The following is a 25,844-nucleotide window of genomic DNA, read 5'->3' as shown; positions in this document are numbered from 1 at the left end:
TGATTAAGAAAAGCTAAATTTATATTAAATTATCATAAAGTCCTAAAATACTGAACATAGTGGTTAAATAACTCCAGAAAGTCCAATCTCTCCAGTGAGTAACGTTAAAACCATTACACATGAGCGTGGGAGAGTCACTTCCATTAGTTTAGGACAGAGAGATTTTGCTTTTTACATAGTAAATCAGTGCTCAAATAGATATTTCTTCAAATATGTCCTTTCTACATTCTGAACAGCCCAAGTGCAATAAGATCCTTCCCCCTTTCCGTTCAAGAAAATGCCACTTTGCTACTTTCTCCCCATGCCCAACCGTGAGTCTGCGGACCCAAAGGGCTCCTTCTTTTACTGCCCCATCAAGTGTGAAATGTCCCCCTTTCCTCCCAGGAGGAGGACCTTTCCTTTCCCACTCTGTGTACTGGAAAAGCCTGCTTGGCCTGGCCTGGCTGTCCTATGAGGGTCTAGACCTGGGGCTGGCTACTGCGAGCAGGGCTGAGAGCCTGGCACCTGTCTCTAGCGGTCTTAGAACTGACCAGAAAAGGTTTGCTCTGATCTTCCCTTTTCCCTCACGTTTGGCAGCTGATTTCTCAATACCAAGAACCCCTGGACGTGTTTCAAATCTGGAAAATTCCCCTTGAAGCACCCCCACTCCATTCTCAGTTCCTGTTGTTGCTTTTGATCCCTGGGTGAAAGAGGTCTGGATCTGCCCTGGGCTGAAAGGGCTTCCTCAGTGGTTCTCTCTACCTTCCTACTCCTTGCCCCCCACTCTGCATCTTTATTTAGGCCTCTTCACCATACGTGCCTACAAGGCTAGGTCAGAAAAAGCAAATTAGGCACCTCCCCTCCTCCCCAAAAAAGAAGAGCTAGGTGAAGTTTTAGGACAGTAAAAAGTCTCAACTCCCCTGACACTAGTGTGACACACATGCCTTTTGTGTGAATAAGCATGAACCAAGTGATGGCACCTCAGCATGAAAAGGGAGTCACTTAGCTGGGAAGAGTCGGAATGGGAACTTCACCACCCACAGCCGCAGGCTCTGTCTACTCACTTAGATCCCTGAGCACCTGAGAGAGAACACAGGAGGCTCAGCTTCATGGATACTTCCCTTTAAGCCCTGGGTGCCTCAAGTCACTAAACCAATCACTCTTCCTGACCATGTATGAAAACTTCTGGCCCTGCTTTGGAGAGTTGCTTCAGGATCTCTGTGCTCAGAATCCCAGAGAATGAGGAAGGAGAAAGTGGCAGAACATTATAGTTCAGGGGATGTGCTAAGACTGGTCTAAGCAGTGCTTCTCAGATGCTGCAGAGACCCACCCCTGAGGGTCCCACACGCATTCAAGACACCGGCTCACAAGCTAGAGGCAGCAGGAGGGAATTCCTATTAGCCAGCGGCCGTGTGATAGAGACCCCCCAGTCATCTGAAGGTAGAAAAGGCTCCAGACATTCTAGCAGGAGGAAGAACAGCTTGAGCCATACCCAGACCTCATCAGTATCTGCAGCTGAAGAAACAACAACTGTCAGGGCAAGAATAATAGCCATGGCCGGCAGTGGAGAGGACACCCAGGCCCAATCACCCTTAAAAGCTTTTTCATGTTGCCAATGCACTCGAGGCTGGAGGTTTTCCAGATGCCCATGCCAGCTGGGCTGACTCCTCCTTCTCTCAACCTCTATCCTTCATCTCTCTCTTTACCCATGACCCCCCACCCCCCCGCCCCAGCCCCCCCGGTCAGCAAGTTCCCTCAGAGATGCGGTCAGGCCAGCTCTGATGGAGCGAGTGCAGTCCTGGATCATCAGCTCTTGGGGGGCAGGCACTGAGGGTGCCAGGGAAAGGGGAGGTGGAGCTCTGTACTGACGAGGAATCATTACTGAGCCTGGTTTCAAGGGGGCTCAGGATGGCGTGCATGAGGTGAAGTTCGTGGTAAAATCCAGGTCTAAATTCTCAGGATGCCCCATCATTTCTTGTGCACAGGTAGTTACGAACCCAGGTGGAAACAGCTCCAGTGGAGGGCTTGGGAGCAGTTACGAGGCGGGAGGAGGCGGCGCAGGACGAGCACACAGGAAAGGGGCCTGCTGTATAAGCGAGCTCAGGGACTGAAGCCCACCAAGGAGAAGGAGCAGGTAGGAAGGGAAGGGAACATGGGCGTTTAGACTTGGCTCTCTGAGGAGAGCTTGCGTTCATGTCTCCAGCCTGTGTCTGGCAGGGAGCCCCGTCTTTCAGGAGTGGCTGCGGTATGGACGCTGCTGCACTCAGACTGCTCTTCCTGCAACAGCTGCTCCGTCTCCATGTCATCCAGGGAGCCAGAGCTGGCCTGGATGGACACGGTGTCTGTCTTCATGCATACATGATCCCGAAGGAGGCCCCCTCGGGAGCTGCGCAGTTGCTTGAGGTCATCCCACTCAGCATCGTCCCCAGACAGGAGGCAGATCCCCTCTACAATCTTGACCTTCTCCTTGGTGTAGTTATGGTCAGGTCCACCCTAGGGTGGGGAGTGGAGAGACACGGTCAGTTGGTTGGCTCTCTGTAAAGGATCTCATGACGAACTTAGAAAGGAAGTGGATGGGCTAAGAGTGGGCATGAAGAGCGCAAAAATCCCACAAACAAATGGGGAAATTTAATCAGAGCAAATGTATGAGGCTGAGCCTAAAAGGAAAGGAGCAGCTGTGATGATTATTACCATTATCATACAGGGAGGAGGGAGAACCGTGACTTCCGTGAGCCACTCACTGGCTACATCACCTCGGGCAAATTACTGAACATCTCCCAAACTCAGGCTCACCTCTTTAGAGTAACAATGTCCGTACCTCATAACCAATGGCTGTGAGAGTTAAATGAGGCAATCCACGCAATGCAATTGGTAGGTGCCTGACGCATAACATGCACTAGATCATGTTAGCTATTATTACATTGCTAATGGGGTTTATTAATGGGACAGCATGCTAATATACATGATCAGAAGCATTGACAAAAGCAACTAAATGTGCATTTATTCAAGATTTTAAACTACTTTGGTGCTATTCCTTTTTTTTTTGAAGTATAGTTGATTTACAATGTTAGTTTCTGGTGTACAGCAAAGTGATTCAGTTATATATATATATATACATATATATACATATATGGTCAGATTCTTTTCCATTATAGCTTATTATAAGATACTGAATACAGTTTCATGTGCTATTTTATTCTTAATTCTCTTCTTTCTAACTTTCTTAAGAAGAAAAGTTTTAGAAGGTAAGACAGGAGGGCTCTAGAAAACCCTCTTACTTGAGTTCTGTCAATCCACTGGGGGTACTGTAACCTATAAGCTTTTGTGGGAGGTTATTCTGGCTCTACTCCCAGGAGCCTCAGGGCCATTTCCAAGCAACCTGCGATCGTTCCAAGGACAGCCTTAAGTTCCACTCAGGCTTCTCCCTTTATGGATTCCTCAAGGGGTAGCCGTACTCCTGGTTTCTGGGGGATACCAACCAACATGCCGCCACTGCCAAGAGAAAATGGGCCATGGCTTGGGCTCTGTCCCTGGGATGGTGTTCCTGCCAAGAGCCCTGCGACTGCTGCTCTACTTCAATAACAGTTCAGTTCCACAGATATTTATTGAGCCCCTTCCCTTCAATAAGCAGGATACTTTGATGATTAAACAATATAAAATATGGTCCCTGCCCTCTGGGAGGGACAGCTCCCTTGATCAAGGCACGCACACACATGCCCAGTCAGCCAGCACACCCTCCAAGCTGAATTAGTGTCAGATAAGATGCAGACCACTCAGTGTCTTCATCACAGAGACACGTGGGGTAAGTCAGGGAGATGTGGGTGACGTGGCACTAGCAATTTGGGTGATACCACGCCCTCTACAAACACACAGCAACAGGTACCTGAAATCAAGAGGAAATCAGAAGAGAAAGGGTGAAAGACTATCAGAGGGGTGAAAGAGCTGCTGAGGAAAAAGCATACAACAGGAGAAAGAGTCACATGATTTTAATTTCTAACCTAGGGCCCTCACTGGGGTTCTTTTCTGGGGCATCAGACACTCCAGGAACCCAAGAAGCTTCAAGAGTCTTTCTCTCAAAGATATTCACAGAGAAGGGGTCTACCATCCCTAAATCTGCAAGCTATCCCTGCAGCTTCTGTGTTGGCTTGTAGTGGACGCTTTGTTTTAATAGGGAAATTCATGGATTCTGAAATCACATGATTATTGTATGAAGTGTATTCATTATGCCCTATAGGTGTGAGGGCTGGCTTTGACTGTGCTAGACAGGCCAAGAGAGTAGATGGGTTAGGTCTCATAAGGGATAATTTCTAATGAAGGGTTACAGGATTTTAGAAAAAAACAAGGGTCATATCAGACTAGGAAAATCTAAGTCCCAGGCTATATTCCCTAGTCAAAACGGGACTATTCTTCATGCCTAAACATTTAGCAAATAAATTTTCACTGCAGCAACAAAGGAGTTAAAAGAACAAAAGCATATAAACTTTCAGAATTCTAGAGAAATCCCTCTAGATTATGTGATAAGAGGAAGAATAGCAGAACTCCAGCCATTCCCAACCATAGGTGCCAAAAGCTTGGATCAGAGGTTAGAAAGGGAGAGTCCAGGAGCTCTTGGGTTTTTTGGTGTTTCCTAGGAGTTTGGGGTTATTTCAGAGGGGCACAGCCTCACTGCTGGGGAATGACAGCTCCAGAAGGGAAGGAACCCCTGCGCCTGGGAAAATATCTCCTGGCAGGGAGGTGCACACTCACATGCCTTCAGACCTAAACCTTCTGGGATCTGCTTTCTAACCTTACTCTCACTAGGGCCCCTCAAGCTGGTCCCTCAGAAGTTATAGACCTCTCCAGAAACCCGAATCACATCCCATTCTTCTGTTCACTATAACTTCCAAAATGGTAGATGGACTACCCAGCATCCCTTACTGATCTACTCAGGCAACTGGAGTATAATCCACCCCCGCCCTCCAAAAACAAACTCTTGGATATAAATTTTAATTTTTACCTCTTTCTTATAGCACAGTTGATTGTACATGGCTGGTTTGGGGATTGCTTCAATTTTCACTTCCTGAGTGGAAGTTCGGTAGGAAGGGTTGCTGTAGGTCAGGTTCCCCATTGCAGGATCAGTTAACTTGGATTTTTTGTGTCTTTAGGAGAAAAAGTGATGAGAAATTAGTTCAGATCTGTATGGGGATAATATCTGGGGAAGCTGTAACCCAAGTTGTGGCAGGCAGCCTCTAAGAGGGCCCAGTGGTCCCTGCCTCCTGGTACTCACACCTTCTGAATTCCTGACCCGTGAGTGTGGGCTGGTTCTGGTGACTCGCTTCTAATGAACAGAACATGCAAAAGTGAGGGATACTAGATTAGGTTACAAGGAAACTCCTGACAAGGAAACTGGTTTCTATCTTAGTTTGCCCTCTCTCCCTCCCTCCCTCCGCGCTCTCTTACTCTTACTCTGGGGGAAGCAAGCTGCCATGTTGAAAGCTGTCCTATGGAAAGGCCCACAAGGCAACAAACTGCTGAGGGAGGCCTCTAGCCAACATCCTGCGAGGAACTGAATCCTGTGCTTGGAAGGGAATCCTTCCCCAGTCAAGCCTCGAGATAAGACCACAACTCTGGCTGATACCTGGATTGCTGCCTTGTAAGACACCTTGAGGCAGAGGCACCCAGCTAATCTGCATCTAGATTTCTTTTTTTTTTGTTTTTTAATTTTATTTGTTTATTATTTTTGGCTGCATTGGGTCTTCGTTGCTGTATGCGGGCTTTCTCTAGTTGTGGTGAGTGGGGGCTACTCTTCATTGTGGTGCATGGGCTTCTTATTGGCGGTGGCTTCTCTTGTTGTGGAGCACGGGCTCTAGGCGCGCGGGCTTCAGTAGTTGTGGCGCGTGGGCTTCAGCAGTTGTGGCTCGCAGGCTCAGTAGTTGTGGCACACGGGCTTAGTTGCTCCGCGGCATGTGGCATCTTCCCGGACCAGGGCTTGAACCTGTGTTCCCTGCATTGGCAGGCGGATTCTTAACCACTGCGCCACCAGGGAAGTCCCTTCATCTAGATTTCTGATCCACAGAAACTGTGAGATAATCAGTGGTTGTCATTTTAAGTTGCTAAGTTTCAGGGTAATTTGTTATACAGCAATAGATAACAAATACACTGAGCTTTAGAGTCAAAACAGACCTACGTTTCAATGCCACTTCTGTTACTTACTGGCTGGGGTATTGGTGGACATAATCTAAACTTTCTGAGCCTTAGATCCCCATCTGTAAAGTGAGGAATAATAATACCTGTATTACAAAGTTGTTGTGACATTGATACATATTCATTAAATGGTAGGTGTTACTATTATTGTTGTTGTTGTTAGTAGAAGCTGCTGCAGTAGCAGCAAAATCCTGACATTTTTGCTGCAAGCTGCATACAAAGCATTTAGGAGAAAATATATACAGAGAGGGTCATAAAAGGAAGATTCTAAATTGAATACTACACATTCCACCTTCCCAGGATGATCCCTACCGAGCAATGATGTATCTATCACCCCACATTGTAGTAAAGAGTTGTGTTTGTGTGAAGAGAAGATCATTTCCAGCTTCAGTGGTTTGAGGTAGTGTAGAGTGGTGGTAAAAGCAAAGATGCTAGAGTCAGTAGCAGCTTTGCCTCTTGCTGTGTGAACTTGGGTAACACCCTCTGTGTCCTTAGTAATATCCTAGTCTATAAGGAAAATACCAAGCGTTGCTGTGGTCATGAAATGAGGAAACTGCTTGGGCTGTGACTGGGGAAGAAGGGTACACATTCAGGTTTCTGCCCTTCCCTTCTGCTGCTCTGACCAGGGACCCAACCTTGAAATAAGGCTGGTCATAGGTGGAATCAGTGAGCTGTCAACTTCAGGAGGTCCCAAACGTGCTGATGGGACATACAGCAAACATACAGCCACTGCAGTGGGGCCGAGGTTACCTGTACAGCATCAAAGCCGCGATCACCACCAGAATAAGCAGAATGCTGAGGAGTCCACCGATGACATAGCTGACATGAAGTCCTTCCCCTAGGAAGAGCAGAGGGACGCTAGGTGGGGACCCCCGACAATCTTCTAGCTGGTGTGAGGGGTGGGAAGATGGAGGGCTCCTTTTGTAGCTGTTGCATCCCATACCATCTGAGGATGGCTAGGGGCCTCCTTCTCAGAGAAGAGGCCACAGCGGGAGGGGGGAGGGGGCTGAGAAGAAACCTATCACTATGTCAGCATCTCTAATCCCACTTCCACTACTTACTAGCTGTGTGACTTAAAGCAAGATGCTTAACTTCTAAGCCTGTGTTTTCTCATCAGTTAAATGTAAATAATAAATTGCTCATAGGGCTGGTGGAGATTGAAGGTGAGTGTGTACATACAAATACATATACATACACGCATGCGCACATAAATATGGCTTAACAAGTGCCTAGCACACAGAAAGCACTTCATAAGTGGCAGCTATTATGGTTATTCTTTTTACGGATTTAGTCTAAGAAAAGGGTTCATCAACCCCAAAGAGTTCCCATGAAGGTTCTGCAAGATATCAATGGAGACTTAGATTCCTTACATCTTGTTTTTCAAAACAGTTGGGCACTGAGGGCTTACCTGAAGCAGCAGGTACGGCCTCATTGGAATACGTGCAGAGGCCCAGCCGGGCATCCTTTTCAGAGCATCTGTGGGGCAGAGAAAACTGAATGTGAAGGCTACTTATATTCAGCAAAGATCTTGCCTTCTGCCAGGAAATGGGGACAGTCCTGTGAAGGACAGGGCTAAAGGCCTGGGAGTGGGGCTTTCAGATATGAGACTATACCAGACAGGAGATAGCAGAAGCAAGGAGAGGGCAGGACAAGAAAATACAGAGAAATCAGCATGAGCCACTGTCTTCAAGATGCTATATCATGTTTAAATGTGTTTTAAAATGTGTACTCTTTTTTGTTGTTGTTTTTGGCCGTGCAGCTTGTGGGATCCCAGCTCCCTGACCAGGGATTGAACCCAGGCCCTCGGCAGTGAAAGCGTGGAGTCCCAACCACTAGACCACCAGGGAATTCCCTAAAATATGTACTCTTTAAAGAGGATTCTTTAAAAAGGAGAAGCAGGTTTGGGAGTGAGCTGAAAGAATACTAAGGACATCAATAGCAGACTTTATTAAGCTACCAGCCAAGCAAACCTTGGATTGGATCAAGATTATCTCAAGGTCTAGAGAGACTTAAAAAAATATATTGTTTTTCTTTCCTTCATTCTTTCACAAGGGAATATGCAAGACATCCAGAGAGAGGGCTTGGATAACTAACTTGAAATGCTGAGACGGTAACTCCTTTGTGGCACGTTATGAGCTGGCAAGTAAAGACATGTCCTAAAAGTTTAGAGAAGAGCTACCTGCAGGAGCATCCGAAACCAAGATGTACTGAGTCTTCAGATGCAACTCTGATAGGAAGAAAATATCTGAGTAGGGTTCAAAAGTTTTCTAAATAAACCTGAATAAAATCAGATTAATAATGATTGTGCTTAAAATTTAGTGAGAAAGGTACACGTTTATATCTGTTTGCTTTTCTATATAAACTCTTCTAACGAGAAAATGGGGCATATAGAATAAGTTTGATCATGTACAAATCTTATCATTTTAGGGACGTTGAGTCTAGTGGTCTTATTTGGAATTATTACTATGTTTCTGCCTTCAGAATTGAAATCACGTGTTAATTATCTTTTAAGCTACTGTTGATATTAAAAATAATATTACAATGAAAAATGTTCTAATAGAAGAATGCCTGGGAAGATAGACATCAGTATAGTAAGAGTAGGAAATGAAATCACTGTCTCAAAAAGATATCTGCACCCCCATGTTCAATGTAGAATTATTTACAAGAGCCAAAACATGGAAACCACCTAAGCGTCCATCAGTGGATGAATGGATAAAGAAAATGTGGTATAGGTATACAGTGGAACATTATTCAGCCATGAAAAAGGACATTCTGCGAAGTAAAATAAGTCAGACAGAGAAAGACAAATACTATATGATATCACTTATATGTGGAATCTGAAAAAGAAAAAAAAAACCAACTCATAGATAAATTGATACCATACAGATTGGCAGTTGCCAGAGGTTGGGGGTGGACAAAATGAGTGAAGATGGTCAAAAGGCTCAAACTTCCAGTTATAAGATAAGTTAAGTCCTGGGGATGTAATGTACATCATAGTGACTATAGTTAACAATATTGTATGTCTGAAAGTTGCTAAGAGAGTAGATTTTAAAAGTTTTCATTATAAGAAGAAAAAAAGTATATATGTGTGGTGATGGATGTTAACTGGACTTACTGTGGTAACCATTTCACAATATACACATATATCAAATCAGAAAAAAACACTAAAGGTAATTACACATGAGTACTTATTTCTTTTTTACTCCTATCTGTATTTTCAGATGATTTTTTTGCAAGGTGTAAATAAAAAACATATTTATAAGACTTTCTCTAAATGGAATATAACATGATATTTCATCAATTTTAAGATGTGCATTTTTTCTATATTCTAATATCTCTGAGATAGGACTGTGTCTTACAATTAATGGCATCTCACAGTTGCTGTTGGTCATTTTTTCAGTTTAATCTCTCAAATCAGGATGCATTTTAAATTGACAGCACCTTCAGTCTAATGAAATATAATGTTTTACACTTAATTTGAGAGCCGTTCATGGTTATGCTTGCTTATTTAATAACGGGGTGTGTGTGTGTGTGTGTGTCTGTGTGTGTACACATGCACATACATGCATGTGCGTTTGAGTGTTACAGGTCATTATAAACTAAGGCCATCACATCCCTGGGGATGTCCCAAGTTAAAAAGCCACAGCCCAGAGACCACTATGACTTAGTGGCTTCTAAGTAAACTGTAGGACAAGACCACGTGCTAAACTTGTTCTGTGAGAGCAAACGTCACTGAAAGAAAGGAAGAAGGAGGAATGCCGGGCAGAAACTCCTCCTGAGTGATTTCTCTCTAAAGCTCGTCTTGAAGCTTCTTGCCTTCAGAGCTAAAAAAAAGAATTACTTGCAACAACCTGCAAGTCTAAATATCATCTCCAGTTCCAAGTAGCAGGGACAGGTGGCTAATGATGTGATCTACCTCCCATCTGCCAGAATCATCAAGCTGGGCCTACGGTCTTCTGCTGGCAGGGCATGGCGATTTGAATCAAAGAGCCCCCAATTCCATACTGACCCACTTACCTCCCTTCCACCTCCTCCAGAGATGTGCGGGTCCAGCTGGTAGAAGAACGCAAGGTCGTCGGTAGCGTGTTGGGTAGCACGGGGCTCCTTTCACTTACGCTGGTAGCCCTGGGAGCTGGGGGCACCAGGCCAGGTACTGGAGAGAAAACAAGGACTGGAGTGGATCACTGGAGCCACAAATATCTACATATGGTCCAAGAGTAGCATGTGGAGAACTTGATAAAGCAATTTTTTAGCTGCCCTGATCCTAGGCACCCCTGTTAGATGTCCTTCTTAATACTGTACATAAAAAGGATTTGGTTTCCAATATATATTTTTTAATAAATTTATTTATTTTATTTATTTATTTGGCTGCATTGAGTCTTTGTTGCTGCTCACAGGCTTTCTCTAGTTGTGGCGAGTGGGGACTACTCTGCATTGTGGTGCGCGAGCTTCTCATTGCGGTGGCTTCTCTTGTTGCAGAGCATGGGCTCTAGGTACGCGGGCTTCAGTAGTTGTGGCACGTGGGCTCAGTAGTTGTGCCTCACGGGCTCAGTAGTTGTGCTTCACGGGCTCTAGAGCGCAGGCTCAGTAGTTGTGGTGCATGGGCTTAGGTGCTCCACGGCATGTGGGATCTTTCCGGACCAGGGCTCGAACCCGTGTCCCCTGCGTTGGCAGGCAGATTCTTAACCACCGCGCCACCAGGGAAGTCCCAGTTTCCAATATTAATAGCTCCGGATGGGCTAGCTGGCCCACAAAGGGCAAAAGAGAGGATAGTGCACAGGTCACAGTAGGGATCAGGGAATCAGGAGACCCGATTTCCATCCTAGTAAATGCCAGAAGCCAGACAAACCTGGGTCTGTACCATCCCAAAGCTCAAACCCATTGCTCCCAGTCACTCTGCTGTAAGAACCCCTGAGGGGAAATCTCACCCAGAAGAACAAAGCTGAGGCTGCTGATCCCCTGCCCTTCCAAGGGCTCTGCTGTTCCAGGAGGCCAATTAGTCCAACTCACCAAGGGAGCAGGGCCGGCCATCAGGCTCGTCAGGACAGGCACATACAAAGTCTGAGGCTCTGGCAAAGCAGAGGTGGGTGCAGCCGCCGTTGTTCACACCACAGGCATTGGTCCCTGGGGGCAAAGCAGATGTGAATGTCTGGCCTGGGGCAGAATCAAGTCTCCTAATTTGACACTTCTCAAAAAGGAGGAGATTTGGGGCTACCTTACTCCCAGGGACCGTGGGGCAGGAAGGGTATAACGACAGGGGGCTGAAAGGTCTAAGAACTTAAGATGTGAACCAAAAGGCTCTCCTGTGGCTCTGTCTTGGTTATTAACAGTCCTCAGGGTGACCAACCAACCCCACCAATGGTAAGGAAGCAGGCTCAGGACCCTGGAGTCCACCTGTCTGCCGCTGAGGGGAAACCACGATGATATCCATGAGTCCCTCCACATTCGCCAACACCGTCTCCTTGTTCCGGCCTGAGTACTTGTCAACACGCTGGATTGACTTGGTCTGCCAGTCTGTCCAGTAGATCCACCTGTCGTGCTACTCAATAGGGAAACCCCAAAAAGAGTAACTATTAATAGGCAGACCCTGGTACAGCTTCCGTGCCTCAGCCCGTGTGTTCCCTCTGTCCAAATGCCCTCTTCTTCCCTTATCCATGTCAGCTCCTGTGCATCCCCAAATATGACATTATCCAGGAAATCTCCCCCAATCCATAGAGCATTCACCATTTTCTCCATGCTGCTCTGAGCTTGTCCTCACTTCCACAGGTGAGTTTCGACGCTCTATGGTCATTTGTTTACATGTCTATCTGTCCTGCCAGATTAAGTTCTTCAAGAACAAGAATGTGGTTCATTCATCTCTCAATTTCCAGCACTAACACTTAGTCCTCAGTCAGTTGACCCAGTGGCTCAGTGAATAAATAAATTCCTGTACCTAGCAAACAGGAGTAAATTGCGGGGGCCGGGGGGGGGGCAAGTCGTTCTAGGTCCCTGTTCTTCTGGGCCCATCACTCAGAGCCCTGGCCCAAGTCCTCTGGTTACTTCTGCAGGCAGCTGCCCTCTAATGTAGTGATCCTGAGATTCTCTACCAGGCGTGGGGAAGGGCAATGTAGGTGGTTCCCCTCCCATCCCTGCAGTATACATCAGAAACCTCAGGGGAAACTTGTAGATTGAAAAACTAAATTCAATATAATCCTGTAGTTTTACATTTGGAGTACGGGGTGGGGAAAAGCCTATCATTAAGTAAAGCCAGACAAAATCTTACTGGCCGGTAGGATACAATGCAGAATACAGGTAGAGTGCATGTTTGTCAAAAAGGGACAAAGATTTTTTTTAATTGTTTTTTTTTTTAATTTACTTATTTTGTTTATTCCTTTTTTTTTTTGGCTGCATTGGGTCTTCGTTGCTGCACGTGGGCCTTCTCAAGTTGAGGTGAGCAGGGGCTACTCTTCATTGCGGTATGTGGGCTTCTCACTGCGGTGGATTCTCTTGTGAAGCATGGGCTCTAGGCACGCGGGCTTCAGTAGTTGTGGCACGTGGGCTCAGTTGTTGTGTCTCGCGGGCTCTAGAGCGCAGCCTCAGTAGTTGTGGTGCACCGGCTTAGGTGCTCCGCGGCATGTGGGATCTTCCCGGACCAGGGCTCAAACCCGTGTCCCCCGCATTGGCAGGCAGATTCTTAACCACTGCGCCACCCGGGAAGCCCGAGGGACAAAGATTTTTTTTTTTTAACATCTTTATTGGAGTATAATTGCTTTACAGTGTTGTGTTAGTTTCTGCTGTATAACAAAGTGAATCAGCTGTATGCATATGTATATCCCCATACATATCCCCTCCCTCTTGCATCTCCCTCCCACCCTCCTTATCCCACCCCTCTAGGTGGTCGCAAAGCCCTGAGCTGATCTCCCTGTGCCATGTAGCTGCTTCCCACTAGCTATCTATTTTACATTTGGTAGTGTATGTATGTCAGTGCTACTCTCTTACTTCCTCCCAGTTTACCCTTCCCCCTCCCCGTGTCCTCAAGTCCATTCTCTATGTCTGCGTCTTTATTCCTGTCCTGCCCCTAGGTTTATCAGAACCTTTTTTTTTTTTTTTAGATTCCATATATATGTGTTAGCATACGATATTTGTTTTTCTCTTTCTGACTTACTTCACTCTGTATGACAGACTCTAGGTCCATCCACCTCACTACAAATAACTCAAGTTCGTTTCTTGTTATGGCTGAGTTAATATTCCATCATGTGTATTTACCACATCTTCTTTATCCATTCATCTGTCGATGGACACTTAGGTTGCTTCCATGTCCTGGCTATTGTAAATAGTGCTGCAAGGAACATTGTGATACATGACTCTTTTTGAATTATGGTTTTCTCAGAGTATATGCCCAGTAGTGGGATTGCAGGGTCATATGGTAGTTCTATTTTTAGTTTTTTAAGGAACTTCCATACTGTTCTCCATGGTTGCTGTATCAATTTACATTCCCACCAACAGTGCAAGACGGTTCCCCTTTCTCCACAACCTCTCCAGCATTTATTGTTTGTAGATTTTCTGATGATGGCCATTCTGACGGGTGTGAGGTGATACCTCATTGTAGTTTTGAATTGAATTTCTCTAATGATTAGTGATGTTGAGCATCTTTTCATGTGTTTGTTGGCAATCTGTATATCTTCTTTGGAGAAATCTCTGTTTAGGTCTTCTACCCATTTTTCGATTGGGTTGTTTGTTTTTTTGATATTGAGCTGCACGAGCTGCTTGTATATTTTGGAGATTAATCCTTTGTTAGTTGCTTTGTTTGCAAATATTTTCTCCCATTCTGAGTGTTGTCTTTTCATCTTGTTTATGGTTTCCTTTGCTGTGCAAAAGCTTTTAAGTTACATTAGGTCCCATTTGTTTATTTTTGTTTTTACTCTAGGAGGTGGGTCAAAAAGGATCTTGCTCTGATTTAAGTCATAGTTTTCTGCCTATGTTTTCCTCTAAGAGTTTTATAGTGTCTGGCCTTACATTTAGGTCTTTAATCCATTTTGAGTTTATTTTTGTGTATGGTGTTAGGAAGTGTTTTTTTTATATTAATTTATTGATTGATTTTTGGCTGCACTAGGTCTTTGTTGCTATGCATGGGCTTTCTCTAGTTGTGCTGAGCAGGGGCTACTCTTCGTTGCGGTGCACGGGCTTCTCATTGCGGTGGCTTCTCTTGTTGCAGAGCATGGGCTCTAGGTGCGCGGGCTTCAGTAGTTGTGGTTCGCAGGCTGTAGAGCACAGGCTCAGTAGTTGTGGCACACGGGCTTAGCTGCTCCACGGCATGTGGGATCTTCCCGGACCAGGGATTGAACCCGTGTCCCCTGCGTTGGCAGGTGGAATCTTAACCACTGCGCCACCAGGGAAGTCCAGGAAGTGTTCTAATTTCATTCTTTTACATGTAGCTGTCCAGTTTTCCCAGCACCACTTATTGAAGAGGCTGTCTTTTCTCCATTGTATACTCTTGCCTCCTTTATCAAAGATAAGGTGACCATATGTGCGTGGGTTTATCTCTGGGCTTTCTATCCTGTTCCATTGATCTATATTTCTGTTTTTGTGCCAGTACCATACTGTCTTGATTACTGTAGCTTTGTAGTATAGTCTGAAGTCCAGGAGCCTGATTCTTCCAGCTCCATTTTTCTTTCTCAAGATTGTTTTGGCTATTCAGGGTCTTTTGTGTTTCCATACAAATTGTGAAGTTTTTTGTTCTAGTTCTGTGAAAAATGCCATTGGTAGTTTGATAGGGATTGCACTGAATCTGTAGATTGCTTTGGGTAGTACAGTCATTTTCACAATATTGATTCTTCCAATCCAAGTACATGGTGTATCTACATCTGTTTGTATCATCTTTAAGTTCTCTCATCAGTGTCTCATAGTTTTCTGCATACAGGTCTTTTGTCTAGGTAGGTTTATTCCTTGGTATTTTGTTGTTGTTGTTGCAGTGGTAAATGGGAGTGTTTCCTTAATTTCTCTTTCAGATTTTTCATCATTAGTGTATAGGAATGCAAGAGATTTCTGTGCATTAATTTTGTACCCTGCAACTCTACCAAGTTCATTGATTAGCTCTAGTAGTTTTCTGGTAGCATCTTTAGGATTCTCTTAGTATCACGTCATCTGCAAACAGTGACAGTTTTACTTCTTCTTTTCCGATTTGGATTCCTTTTATTTCTTTTTCTTCTCTGATTGCTGTGGCTAAAACTTCCAAAACTATGTTGAATAATAGTGGTGAGAGTGGGCAACCTTGTCTTGTTCCTGATCTTAGAGGAAATGGTTTCAGCTCTTCACCATTGAGAATGATGTTGGCTGTGGGTTTGTCATATATGGCCTTTATTGTGTTGAGGTAGGTTCTCACTATGCCCACTTTCTGGAGAGTTTTATCATAAATGGGTGTTGAATTTTGTCAAAAGCTTTTTCTGCATCCATTGAGATTATCATATGGTTTTTATCCTTCAGTTTGTTAGTAGCTGTATCACATTGATTGATTTGCATATATTGAGGAATCCTTGCATTCCTGGGATAAACCCCACTTGATCATGGTGTATGATCCTTTTCATGTGCTGTTGGATTCTGTTTGCTAGTATTTTGTTGAGGATTTTTGCATCTATGTTCATTAGAGATATTGGCCTGTAGTTTTCTTTTTTTGTGACATCTTTGGTTTTGGTATCAGGGTGATGGTAGCCTTGTAGAATGAGTTTGGGAGTGTTCCTCCCGAGGGACAAAGATTTTTAAATGATTGAGAATCCCTGTTTTGGCCCCAGGCTTGGTATACCTTTTTTCCTTTCTTGAATTATTATACAGGATTAGAACTCTAAAATAGTGACAGCTAATACTAAATAAAATGATTAGAAATAACACGCACTGAGTGCCAGATACTCTGCTAATGCTTTGTGTATATTTCAGGAGGATACTATTAGTTTTTGGTTTTTGTTTTTTGCGGTACGCGGGCCTCTCATTGTTGTGGCCTCTCCCGTTGCGGAGCACAGGCTCCGGACACGCAGGCTCAGCGGCCATGGATCACGGGCCCAGCCGCTCCGCAGCGTGTGGGATCTTCCCGGACTGGGGCATGAACCCGTGTCCCCTGCATCGGCAGGCGGACTCTCAACCACTGTGCCACCAGGGAAGCCCGATGCTATTATTAAACTCATTTATTTTATAAGTAAGTGAAGCTTAGAGAAGTTCACTGTCTTGTCAAAGTTGCATAGTTACTTCATGACACAGGCAGAACTTGAACCCACAGAGCTGGCTCATGGGAGGTACTCACTCAGTAAACACTTACCGACCGGCTACCTGCCTGAAAACTCTGGCTTTCAGCCACTCCACACCTCTGCCCACTAAAGTAAGCTGCCTGAGCTTGCATGCTGGGACCACAGCACTGGGATCAGCTGGGGAACTTGTTAAAATGAATATTCTTTGCCCAACCTTCAGGAGGCAGATTCTTTATATCCAGTGCCCGGGAATATGCATTTTAACAAATTCCACAGTTGACTCCGTACAGCTGTTTGAGAGCCACTGCTTCGAATGTTAGAACATGGGACAGCAGGAGCAGCAGGGCACATAGTGGCAAGGCTTCAGTGTACAAGAATCACCCCTAAAATGAGCTTCCATAGCAAACCTGTTCAGTAGCACCTGGGGCTGAGGCTGCTGATGCAGAACCCCGAGGAAACACCCCTGGTCAAGGAGGTTTAGTTACCTCTCTCCTGAGCCAGTACCTGAGTGAGAGCAAAGGGGTGCGACACGTGGCTGACCAAGACCTGCCGGAGCTTCCCACTGAGGTCGGCGCTCTCAATCCGGTCCAGATGGGCATCCACCCAGTAGATCCTGTAAAGGAAAGGAGAAAAGGCAGCTGCTGAAGACACTTGCCAGGTAGCCCAGCCCTGCCCTCAGGGAGCTAGCTGTCCCCTCCTGAGCTGAACTGGCAGGTGCTGTGAGCAGTCAAGTTGACTTGATGAGAGGTCACTGGGAATCCCCCCAAGCTGAAGAGCAGAACTTGGTTGGTGACTCATAAGTGGGGAGGCCAGGGCTGTTCTGCGGAGGGTAGAAATCTAGTGACCTCGGAGGAGCCAGCCCCCAGTCTCATCTTCAACGACTTGATAACCCTTTGACTCCTACCCAAGAATCAAAGCCCAAATTCTTGTGAACGCCCTTCAAGAAGAGACTCAGTCTACAAAGAGCTCAGTGAAGTTAACGGAAGAAGGCATTCCTCTCCTCCAGTCCAACTCTCCAGGTGACTTTGATTCCCTTCCCTTCTTCTGAGAGCAGAAAGGAGAATTGACTGCTTTGGAGCCTCTTCCTCCCTCTTCTCCTGCCCTCCAGTATTTTTAATCTAGATCAGGAGTTGCAAATTCCAATACCTGATGGGATCAGGAGAGCAACAAATGCAAAGAATCGGTTAACTGGATGGGGGTGGTGGGATCTGCTCTGCTAAAGCATTCAAATGAAAAACATGAAAACCAGATAATCCCCGCCTGAGGGTTGAGTGCTGGATTCAGCAACACCTGCTCCAAGAATTTGTGCCCTCATACTTCTCACTGCTTGCTTTTCCCTACCTACCAAGGAGCTTTCTACTTGTTTGTTTTCACTACTTCAATCTCAACCATCCTCTCCTCTGCCCACCTGATTTCCAGGAGGCTGTCTGGGACAGGATTCCCACCTGCGGGTATCATAGTCCAGGGTAAGGCCATTGGGCCAACCCAGGTCTGTGTTGATGAGGACCTTCCGCTCAGAGCCATCCAAGTTCGCCCGTTCAATCTTGGCAATGTGGCCCCAGTCTGTCCAGAAGAGGTACCTGGGACACAAGAGCGCCATCAGCAAGGCATGGGAAGATGGCATCCAGAGGTCGAGAGAATACAGGGACACCCAGATACCATTAATATACAGGCATCTTTCAAGAGCCTCTTCATCAGGCCCTTCTTCCCTGGGTCTCTTTTCTGCTGGCCAAAAAACTTACCCCTTCCTGGGGAAAACGGCAATGGCCCGAGGTTCATCCAGGCTGTTGTTAATCAGCACTTTGCGGCAGGAACCATCTAGCCTCGATGCTTCAATGGTATTTCGGCCTGTATCTGTCCAATACAGATTCCTGGCCACCCAGTCCACTGCCAGCCCATCGGTGGTCTTCAGCCCACGCCCGATCACCGTCTCCATGTTGCTGCCATTCAGATCTGCTCGCCTTGGGGAACAGCCCAGGGTTGGATGACTGACCAGATCAGCAATAGGCTGATACCCCTTTCATCCATGTTCCCATAATTGGATTCCCACTACACTGTAAGCCCCATAGGGGCAGGGACCAAGTATGTATAAGTACATTCCTCAGCATCTAGCACAGTAGGTATTCAAAGTATCTGCGAAACTGAATAAATTATTGGGAGGACAGAGTGTTTCCTGCTGTAAGTAGGGGGCATCTGGGCCCACGTCTTGCCAAAAGACAGGTTAATAAACCCCATACACCTTAAGGAGGAGACAAGGATTGCTAGATAGTGATTATGAGAAAGGGCAAATTTTTCCAAAATCTACTGTGCATTTTTATAGCAGTCCTACACCAGGGAATTCAACCTCAGAATGGGGGGCATGTCACAAATACACGGGGGACTTTTGTAAACTACATATGCCCACCAGCTCCCAGATTCTAATACACCCCTCAGGGAGAACAAAAGGGAATGCTCCTGTTCTTCTACGTGAGAATCTCTGCCATGGTAAAACCCTCTAACTAGTGACAGGGTACCACATTCCTCAGCTGTGTCGGGGTAAAAAACTGGAATAATAATAAATAAAACAAAAAATATTAAAAAACAAAACCCAACACAACCTTGTAAATAACCATAAGCCTTGGCATTTGGCCAGCGTTCCTGCATTATAATACAGATACTTGGTTTGGCTACACGGCCAACTGATCAATGAGTCTTAGAGGATCACTGGAGCTCCTGCAGAGCCCAATGGTAGAGGTAGAAAGCTCCGGGTCCCCAGCCTGACTTTATCTGTTTGTTTTACATACTGGGCTTCTATTAATCTTTTTTTGTTTAATATTTATTTATTTATTTGGCTGCGCTGGGTCTTAGTTGCGGCGTGCAGGATCTTTTTTAGTTGCGGCATGTGTGTGGGATCTAGTTCTCCGACCAGAGATCGAACCTGGGCCCCCTGCACTGGGAGTGTGGAGTCTTAGCCACTGGACCACCGGGGAAGTCCCTATTAATCTTTAAATAGATAAATTCCCTGGCGGTCCAGTGGGTAGAACTCGGCACTTCCACCACAGGGGACACAATCCCTGGTTGGGAAATCCCACAAGCCAAGTGGCGTGACCAGAAAAAAAAGAATCTTGAAACACTTCATCATCTTTAAATAAACAAAAGAAAACAAAAGTTTGAAACTCTGCTGTAAGTGATAACACTATAAAGCATACAGTTCAGGGTCAGAACTCACTATCCAAGTTGCGGAATCACTTAGTCCATTTAGAGGTCAACACAGACCATAACCTCACCCATCAAAGGTCAGAAGCAGGTCTGTGTCTTCTGAAGGTTTCGGGGACCCTCATACCTGATAACATCCAGGAACACATCTGTGTAATAGACCTTTCCATCCACACTGTCATAATCCAGGGAGATGACATTGTTGAGCTCGGGAACGGGCACGTGCACATCTGTGTGGTCGCTGGTGTCCAGTGAGATACGCCGGATGGAGCCGCGGCTGGAGAAGAGCAGGTAGGTCTCAGGAGAGGGGTCACAGGTCTTCCCATCTCCCTTCAGCTGGATGCCAGTGGGGCAGGCACAGGAAAAGCCAGAGGGCCGAGGCAGGCAGAGGTGAGAGCAGCCACCATTTCTCGAGCTGCACTTGTTAAAACCTGAGAAAGAGAAGCACGAGTTTTGACACCCAGCCTGGAATATGGTCTGAATCTTATAAAGGTCCTAGTTTTTTGTGCCTGATTGTCTGCTATTCTACATAACAGGATTCGGTGCCTGGCAGGGAAGAGGCAGAAGGAGCAGGGGCGTCTCCAGGAGTCCTTTGAAGGTGACAGCACCCTGCTGTTGCAGTACCAGCCATACCCAGAGGGAACACAGCCTGATCCTGCAAGGGGGCTTAGGCAGGTCCCTGTCTCTCGGGTTGTAAAGGCATCTCTGTGCTCTGGATATATCTCTGATGTTGAGATACCCCCAGGAAGTCAGAGGCTCTGGCGTACAGCCCTAGGGATCTTCTCACCCAGTGGCTGTGCCCTGTCCACAGCCTGGATGTCCATGAGGCCTGGCAGGTTGGACCTCACCAGGATGACATTGCTGCCAGTACCCTTGTCGGCACGGTGGATGCTACGGGTCTGCCAGTCAGTCCAGTAGATATAGGAGTCGAGCAGGGTGAGGCCGTATGGGTGCTGCACAGGTGACACCAGGGTGTGCCGACTGGCACCATTCAGATCAGCAGCCTCAATTCGCTGTAGAGGAAGGAGAGGGTGCGGGGTGGCTATCAGAAGACTGGGAGCCCTCAGCGGAGCTTCCAAATAGGCCTCTCCCATATCCCCAGGCTTCTGCAAAGCAGCAGGAGCAGGACCCTCACCTCCGTGTGGGCATCAGCCCAGAGCAGCTGGGAGCTGGCCTTGTCCACAGTCAGTCCATTGGGCCACCCTAGGTTGTTGCTGATGAGCACGGTACGGTCTGAGCCATCCATTCCAGACCGCTCTAACTTGGCATTCTCCCCCCAGTCTGTCCAGTACATGAACCTGGGCAAGAAACAATACTAGCTGGTTATTTCCACAGTTCCTGTCTACTGTGAGTACTTAACAATATGCCAAACACTGTGAAAAGTATTTACATGCACAAAAGGGAGTTGTTGCTTAATGAATACAGAATTTCAGATTTGCAAGATGAAAAAGTTCTGGAGATCTGTTTCACAATAATGTGAATATACTTAACACTACTGAACTGTACACTTAAAAATGGTTAAGATGGTAAATTTAATGTTATGTTTTTTACAGTTAAAAAAAAAGTACTTTCCATGCATTATCCCACTTAATCCTCACAAGGTCCACAGGCATGCATTTTCATTGTCGGCTCCATTTTAAAGGCAAGGAAGCTGAGGACCAGGGAGGTTAAATATTGGACCCAAAGTGACAGACGCAGCTAATAAATGGTGAAGAAATTTGAATCCTGGATTTCTGATTCCGAGGTTCATGCTTTTAACCTCTACACTATACTGCCACCCTGAAAGAAGTCACAAGGAAGTGGAAGTGCCCCAGAGAGGTCAGTCTCAGTGCTCCTTTGAAGCATGCTTGCTCTCCACTGCCCCCCTTCACCCCATCCTTCGCCCCAGCTGAGCCAGCCCATCCCGCAGCCTGGAGCCACAGAGCTGCTCTCACCCCATCTCGTGGTACAGTACAATGGCCCGGGGGCTGTCAAGGTTTTGCCACACCAACACCTTCCGCATGGACCCGTCCAGGTTGCCCACTTCAATCCGGTTGGTTCCCGTGTCTGTCCAGTACACTTTCCGGCCAACGGCATCCACTGCGAGCCCATCTGTGGTCTGCAGCCCTGCAGGAAGTCAAGACAGCACACTGGCTCCTGCCTTAAAACAGATGGGATATCTCCCCCAGCTCTGTAGCCAGACAGGTGGTCCCTGGGCTGGGAGCAAGGCCCACCTGTGGTGATGATGTCCTCATGCTGTGAGCCATCCAGATTGGCACGGCTGATCCTGTGCAGCGTGCTGTCTGACCAGTACACTTTTCCTGGAAAGGGAAGCCTTGGCTCAGCCTGGACTTTCACCCCGCCCCACAAAGGAACACACACAGCTAACATGCCCTGAGACACCAGGGCATGTCAGAGAGCCCTATACCCCTGAGCAGAGGATATCAAGGGAAATATAGAAATATCATAGCAGGATAGCTCTTGGCAGAGATGAAGTGGAAGGCTCCCAAACCCCATGCCCTCATAACCAAAGAGAAAGTGCTATAGAGATGGGGCAGGGGTCATGCCAGAGGGAACGGGGAGCCCCCAGGCTCTTACCAGGAGGCAAAGATGGTGGGAAAGCAAGGGCAGCAGTTGCTGTAAGGCAGGGACAGTGGGCCAGGAGAGAAGGGAGGGCCACACAGACCTTCCTGGGGATCCACTCCAATGGCAATGGTGTTCTTCATGGTAATGTTGATTGGTACCACCACATCGGCAAAATAAGGGATGTCCAAGGAGACCATGCGTATGTCTATCCTCCTGGCGAAGATGAGGAAACTGTTCATGCCTGCCCAGGTGGGGAGAGAAGGAAAGAGGACAGTCATCCTAGCACAGCCATTAAGAACATTTGGAGTAAGGCAAACTGAAGTTCATGCCCTGTCTCCATTAGTTTCTAGTTCTGTGATCCTGGGCGCATTATTTAAATTGTTTAAGGCTCACTTTCATCATCTGTAAAATGGGGACAATAACAGGGTGGCTGTAGGAATAAAAGAGATCACGTACAGAAAACCCTTAGCATTGGGTCTGATACATAGTCATCACTTTATTAATATCATGAAAATGAATCTCTTTGAAAGACCTTTTACCATGAAGTTTAAGAAACTTCATGTTAGGTGAAGGAGGGCTTTACCCACAACCTGAGAAGCACAATTCAGAGCTCCTTTCTTGCTCTAATTCCCCAGGAAGTTAGGGTTCAAATGCAGCCTACCATGCAGCAGCCCCTAGGGAGAAACCTCAACATCCAACATCTGGGCAGCCAGGTCCTGCTTCTGAGACCTTTCAATTAAGGTTATACGAAGGTTGTGCTGGTTGTGTGTACTCACAAAAGTGCCATTTCCAAAGGAGGTACCATCAAATTGTAGATATCATATGTTCTAGTATTTACTATACCGATTTTGGGCAGAAGGAACAAAACTGACTTGTTCTAACCGAACCAGTGTATTATGACAATTTCCCAACAGATAAAAGTAAAGTGTCTGAGAAAGGAGCATCTTTTTCTAATATGCATGAAGACACCATGAGACCTAGTTGGATCCTGCTTCTAATCCTGTCTACCTGCTCCTCTGGACCTCTTCTTTTTTCTAAAAGCTTCATCTCACCCCTAAGCCTCTAGAAGCTTAGGTTTCTCAGACCACACCAGAGTCCACTTGCAGGGAAGAAAGAGAGCCACTGCTCCTCCCAGAGAGGCTCTATCTAGGTCTGTGATGCTTAGACCTACCTGGTGAACAGGTCTTGCCATCAGGCATCAGGTTGATGCCTGTGGGGCAGGTACAGCTGAAGGCACTTGGATTTGGGGACCGAAGACACAGGTGGCTGCAGCCGCCATTCTCCGTAGCGCATGGTGTGGACACTGGGTGGAGAGGAGTGGGTCAATGGGAAGGACCATTGCAGAGGGAAGCAGAGGAGAAGCAAGTGTGGGCCAAGGGCTGCTTACCTGGGGGTCGCCGCCGGTGGAAGACGTGGATGTCCATGAGGTTTTCCAAGTTCTCCTGCAGGGTCTCCCGGTCCAGTCCCGTCAGCCGGTCGGCACTCTGAATACTCTTGGTCTGCCAGTCAGTCCAATAGATGCGCTCTCCGTAGAGGGTCAGCCCAAATGGGTGGGGCAGCTGGCTTCCAATCAGTACCTGCCAGGGACCCAGCACTTGTGTCATGCCCCAGCAAGTCCTGACAGTACAGAGCAGTGGTCAAGGGCTCAGGTGAGGAGGCAGGATGCAGCTCTGCCAGTACCACCTGCTGTGTGACCTTGAGCTAGAGCTGGTTATAAAATCTGAGCCTTGGTCAGCCAATCTGATATGATCGTGACAGTGCCTGGCTCCAAGGGTTGCATGATGATTGTAAAAGATCATGTATTATTTACATAATCTCAAAGTGTCTCTGCACAAATTACTTATTAATTACAAAAGGAGAAATAGCAACTTTACAGTGGACACCACCTTAACTGTACCACCAAAGTTGGTATCACAATGATGGGACAAGCTGACATCGGTGGCTACCGATAAGACACACTGAAAACTCAGGACACAACTTTACTTACCGTAGTATTTCTGCCCCAAATGCATAATCTGAACTTAATAATAAGGAAACATCAGACAAACTGAGGGACATTCTACAAAATAACTGGCATTTACTCTTTAAAGATATGAAGATCAGGAAAGACAAAGACAGGCTGAGGAAATGTTCCAGATTAAAGAGACGTGATTACTAAAAACAACTGTGATCTGGGATTGGATCCTGGACTAAAAAAGAAAAATGAAAAAAAAAAAGCTATAAGGACATTATCGGGGAAATTGGTGGTGAAATTGAATATAGACTGTGATTAGATAGTAATATTGTATCAATGATAAATTTCCTGGTATTGATCATTATATTGGGATTATGCAAGACAATGTTCTTATTCTTAGGAAATATGCACTGTACTATTATGGGTTCAACGGCAGGATGTCTCCAATTTAATCTCAGATGGTTCAGAAGAATTGTGTGGTGTGTGTGTGTGGACAGAGAGAGAATAAGAATGATATAACAATGTGGCAAAGCACTGAGTAGAGTTCCCTGTGCTATACAGTAGGTTCACTTTGCTGTACAGCTGAAACTAACACAACATTGTAAAGCAACTAACTATACTCCAATAAAAATTAATAAAAAATTATCTTCAAAGTTGCTATCAAATAGAAACAATGTGGCAAAATATTAGTTATTGGTTTTTACTATTCTTTTTTTTTTTTTTTTTTTGTGGTACGCGGGCCTCTCACTGTTGTGGCCTCTCCCATTGAGGAGCACAGGCTCCGGACACGTAGGCTCAGTGGCCATGGCTCACGGGCCTAGCTGCTCCGCGGCATATGGGATCTTTCCGGACCGGGGCACGAACCCGTGTCCCCTGCATCGGCAGGTGGACTCTCAACCACTGTGCCACCAGGGAAGCCCTCTTTTGACTATTCTTACAACTTGTCTGCAGGTTTGAAATTATATCAAAATAAACAAAACAAAGAGAGAGAGAGGTCATGGGCCCAATATGCAACTGGTGATTAATTAGCATTAGTGTTGATGGTTATCGGGAAAGCACTTACACTCTCAGCCCACAAGCCACATGATCCCTAGTTTCCTTTCTTCATCAAGGAGCAGGGACCCCGGGCTCTGGAGCACAGCCGCAGTTTCAGAGAAATAGCAAATGCACCATGCTGGATCACCCCTAGGCTTCCCTGGGTCCTGTTAGCTGCCAGCCAGGAAGCGCCACCCTGGAGGCTGTCAGGGCCGTGGGAGGATGCCTTAGCACCACCCTTACCTTCCTTTTGCTGCCATCCAGTCCGGCAAATTCAATCGTCTTCATGCCGGCATCAGCCCAGTATAGCCGCTGGGACCCATAGTCAATGGCTAATCCATTAGGCCATGTCAGATTAGAAGAGATGATGACCTGACGACCTGAGGCATCCATGCCAGCTCGTTCAATCTTGGGGCTTGCACCCCAGTCCGTCCAATACATGTACCTGGGCACAGGCAAGGGAGGTCTTACAAGCCTTCCAGTTAATACCCAGTGGGGATTCAGGGTTCCTAGGGTTTGAGGGTTTCTGCTTGCTATAGCTACCCCAGCCTCTTGCCTCAGTTCCCAGCCCCCTTCTGGGTTCTGGTCTTGTATCTCACATCCCTATCAAAAAGTACCCGAGGATCTTAATAAATGTTTCCTTGACTGGATGGGTTAAATAATTATGGTATATCAACTTAACAGAATTCTATATAACCACCAAGAAGAAAAAAATAGAT

General features: G+C 46.3%; 1 protein-coding gene across 1 annotated transcript in view; it reads right to left on the bottom strand.

Moving 5' to 3' along the window:
- The window catches only part of LRP4 (LDL receptor related protein 4), a 51,980-nt gene continuing 26,136 nt past the window's right edge, over positions 1-25,844 (bottom strand). Inside the window, exons 20-38 of the mRNA XM_030864526.2 lie at positions 25,369-25,570; positions 23,524-23,713; positions 23,308-23,439; positions 22,237-22,377; positions 21,785-21,871; positions 21,506-21,677; positions 20,707-20,869; positions 20,359-20,584; positions 19,699-20,002; positions 18,119-18,337; positions 17,822-17,956; positions 16,881-16,989; positions 11,557-11,701; positions 11,173-11,286; positions 10,180-10,315; positions 7,571-7,638; positions 6,913-7,000; positions 4,976-5,117; positions 1-2,472 (exon numbers count right to left, since the gene is read on the bottom strand). Of these exons, the coding sequence (XP_030720386.1) occupies positions 2,140-2,472; positions 4,976-5,117; positions 6,913-7,000; positions 7,571-7,638; positions 10,180-10,315; positions 11,173-11,286; positions 11,557-11,701; positions 16,881-16,989; positions 17,822-17,956; positions 18,119-18,337; positions 19,699-20,002; positions 20,359-20,584; positions 20,707-20,869; positions 21,506-21,677; positions 21,785-21,871; positions 22,237-22,377; positions 23,308-23,439; positions 23,524-23,713; positions 25,369-25,570 (3,106 nt within the window). The 3' untranslated portion in view covers positions 1-2,139. The remainder of the gene's footprint in view (positions 2,473-4,975; positions 5,118-6,912; positions 7,001-7,570; positions 7,639-10,179; positions 10,316-11,172; positions 11,287-11,556; positions 11,702-16,880; positions 16,990-17,821; positions 17,957-18,118; positions 18,338-19,698; positions 20,003-20,358; positions 20,585-20,706; positions 20,870-21,505; positions 21,678-21,784; positions 21,872-22,236; positions 22,378-23,307; positions 23,440-23,523; positions 23,714-25,368; positions 25,571-25,844) is intronic.

The sequence above is a fragment of the Globicephala melas genome, chromosome 8 (genome assembly GCF_963455315.2).
Source record: "Globicephala melas chromosome 8, mGloMel1.2, whole genome shotgun sequence".
NCBI lineage: Eukaryota > Metazoa > Chordata > Mammalia > Artiodactyla > Delphinidae > Globicephala > Globicephala melas.
Note: the sequence above shows the minus strand (reverse complement) of the source record. Positions and strands in the feature narration are given on the sequence as shown.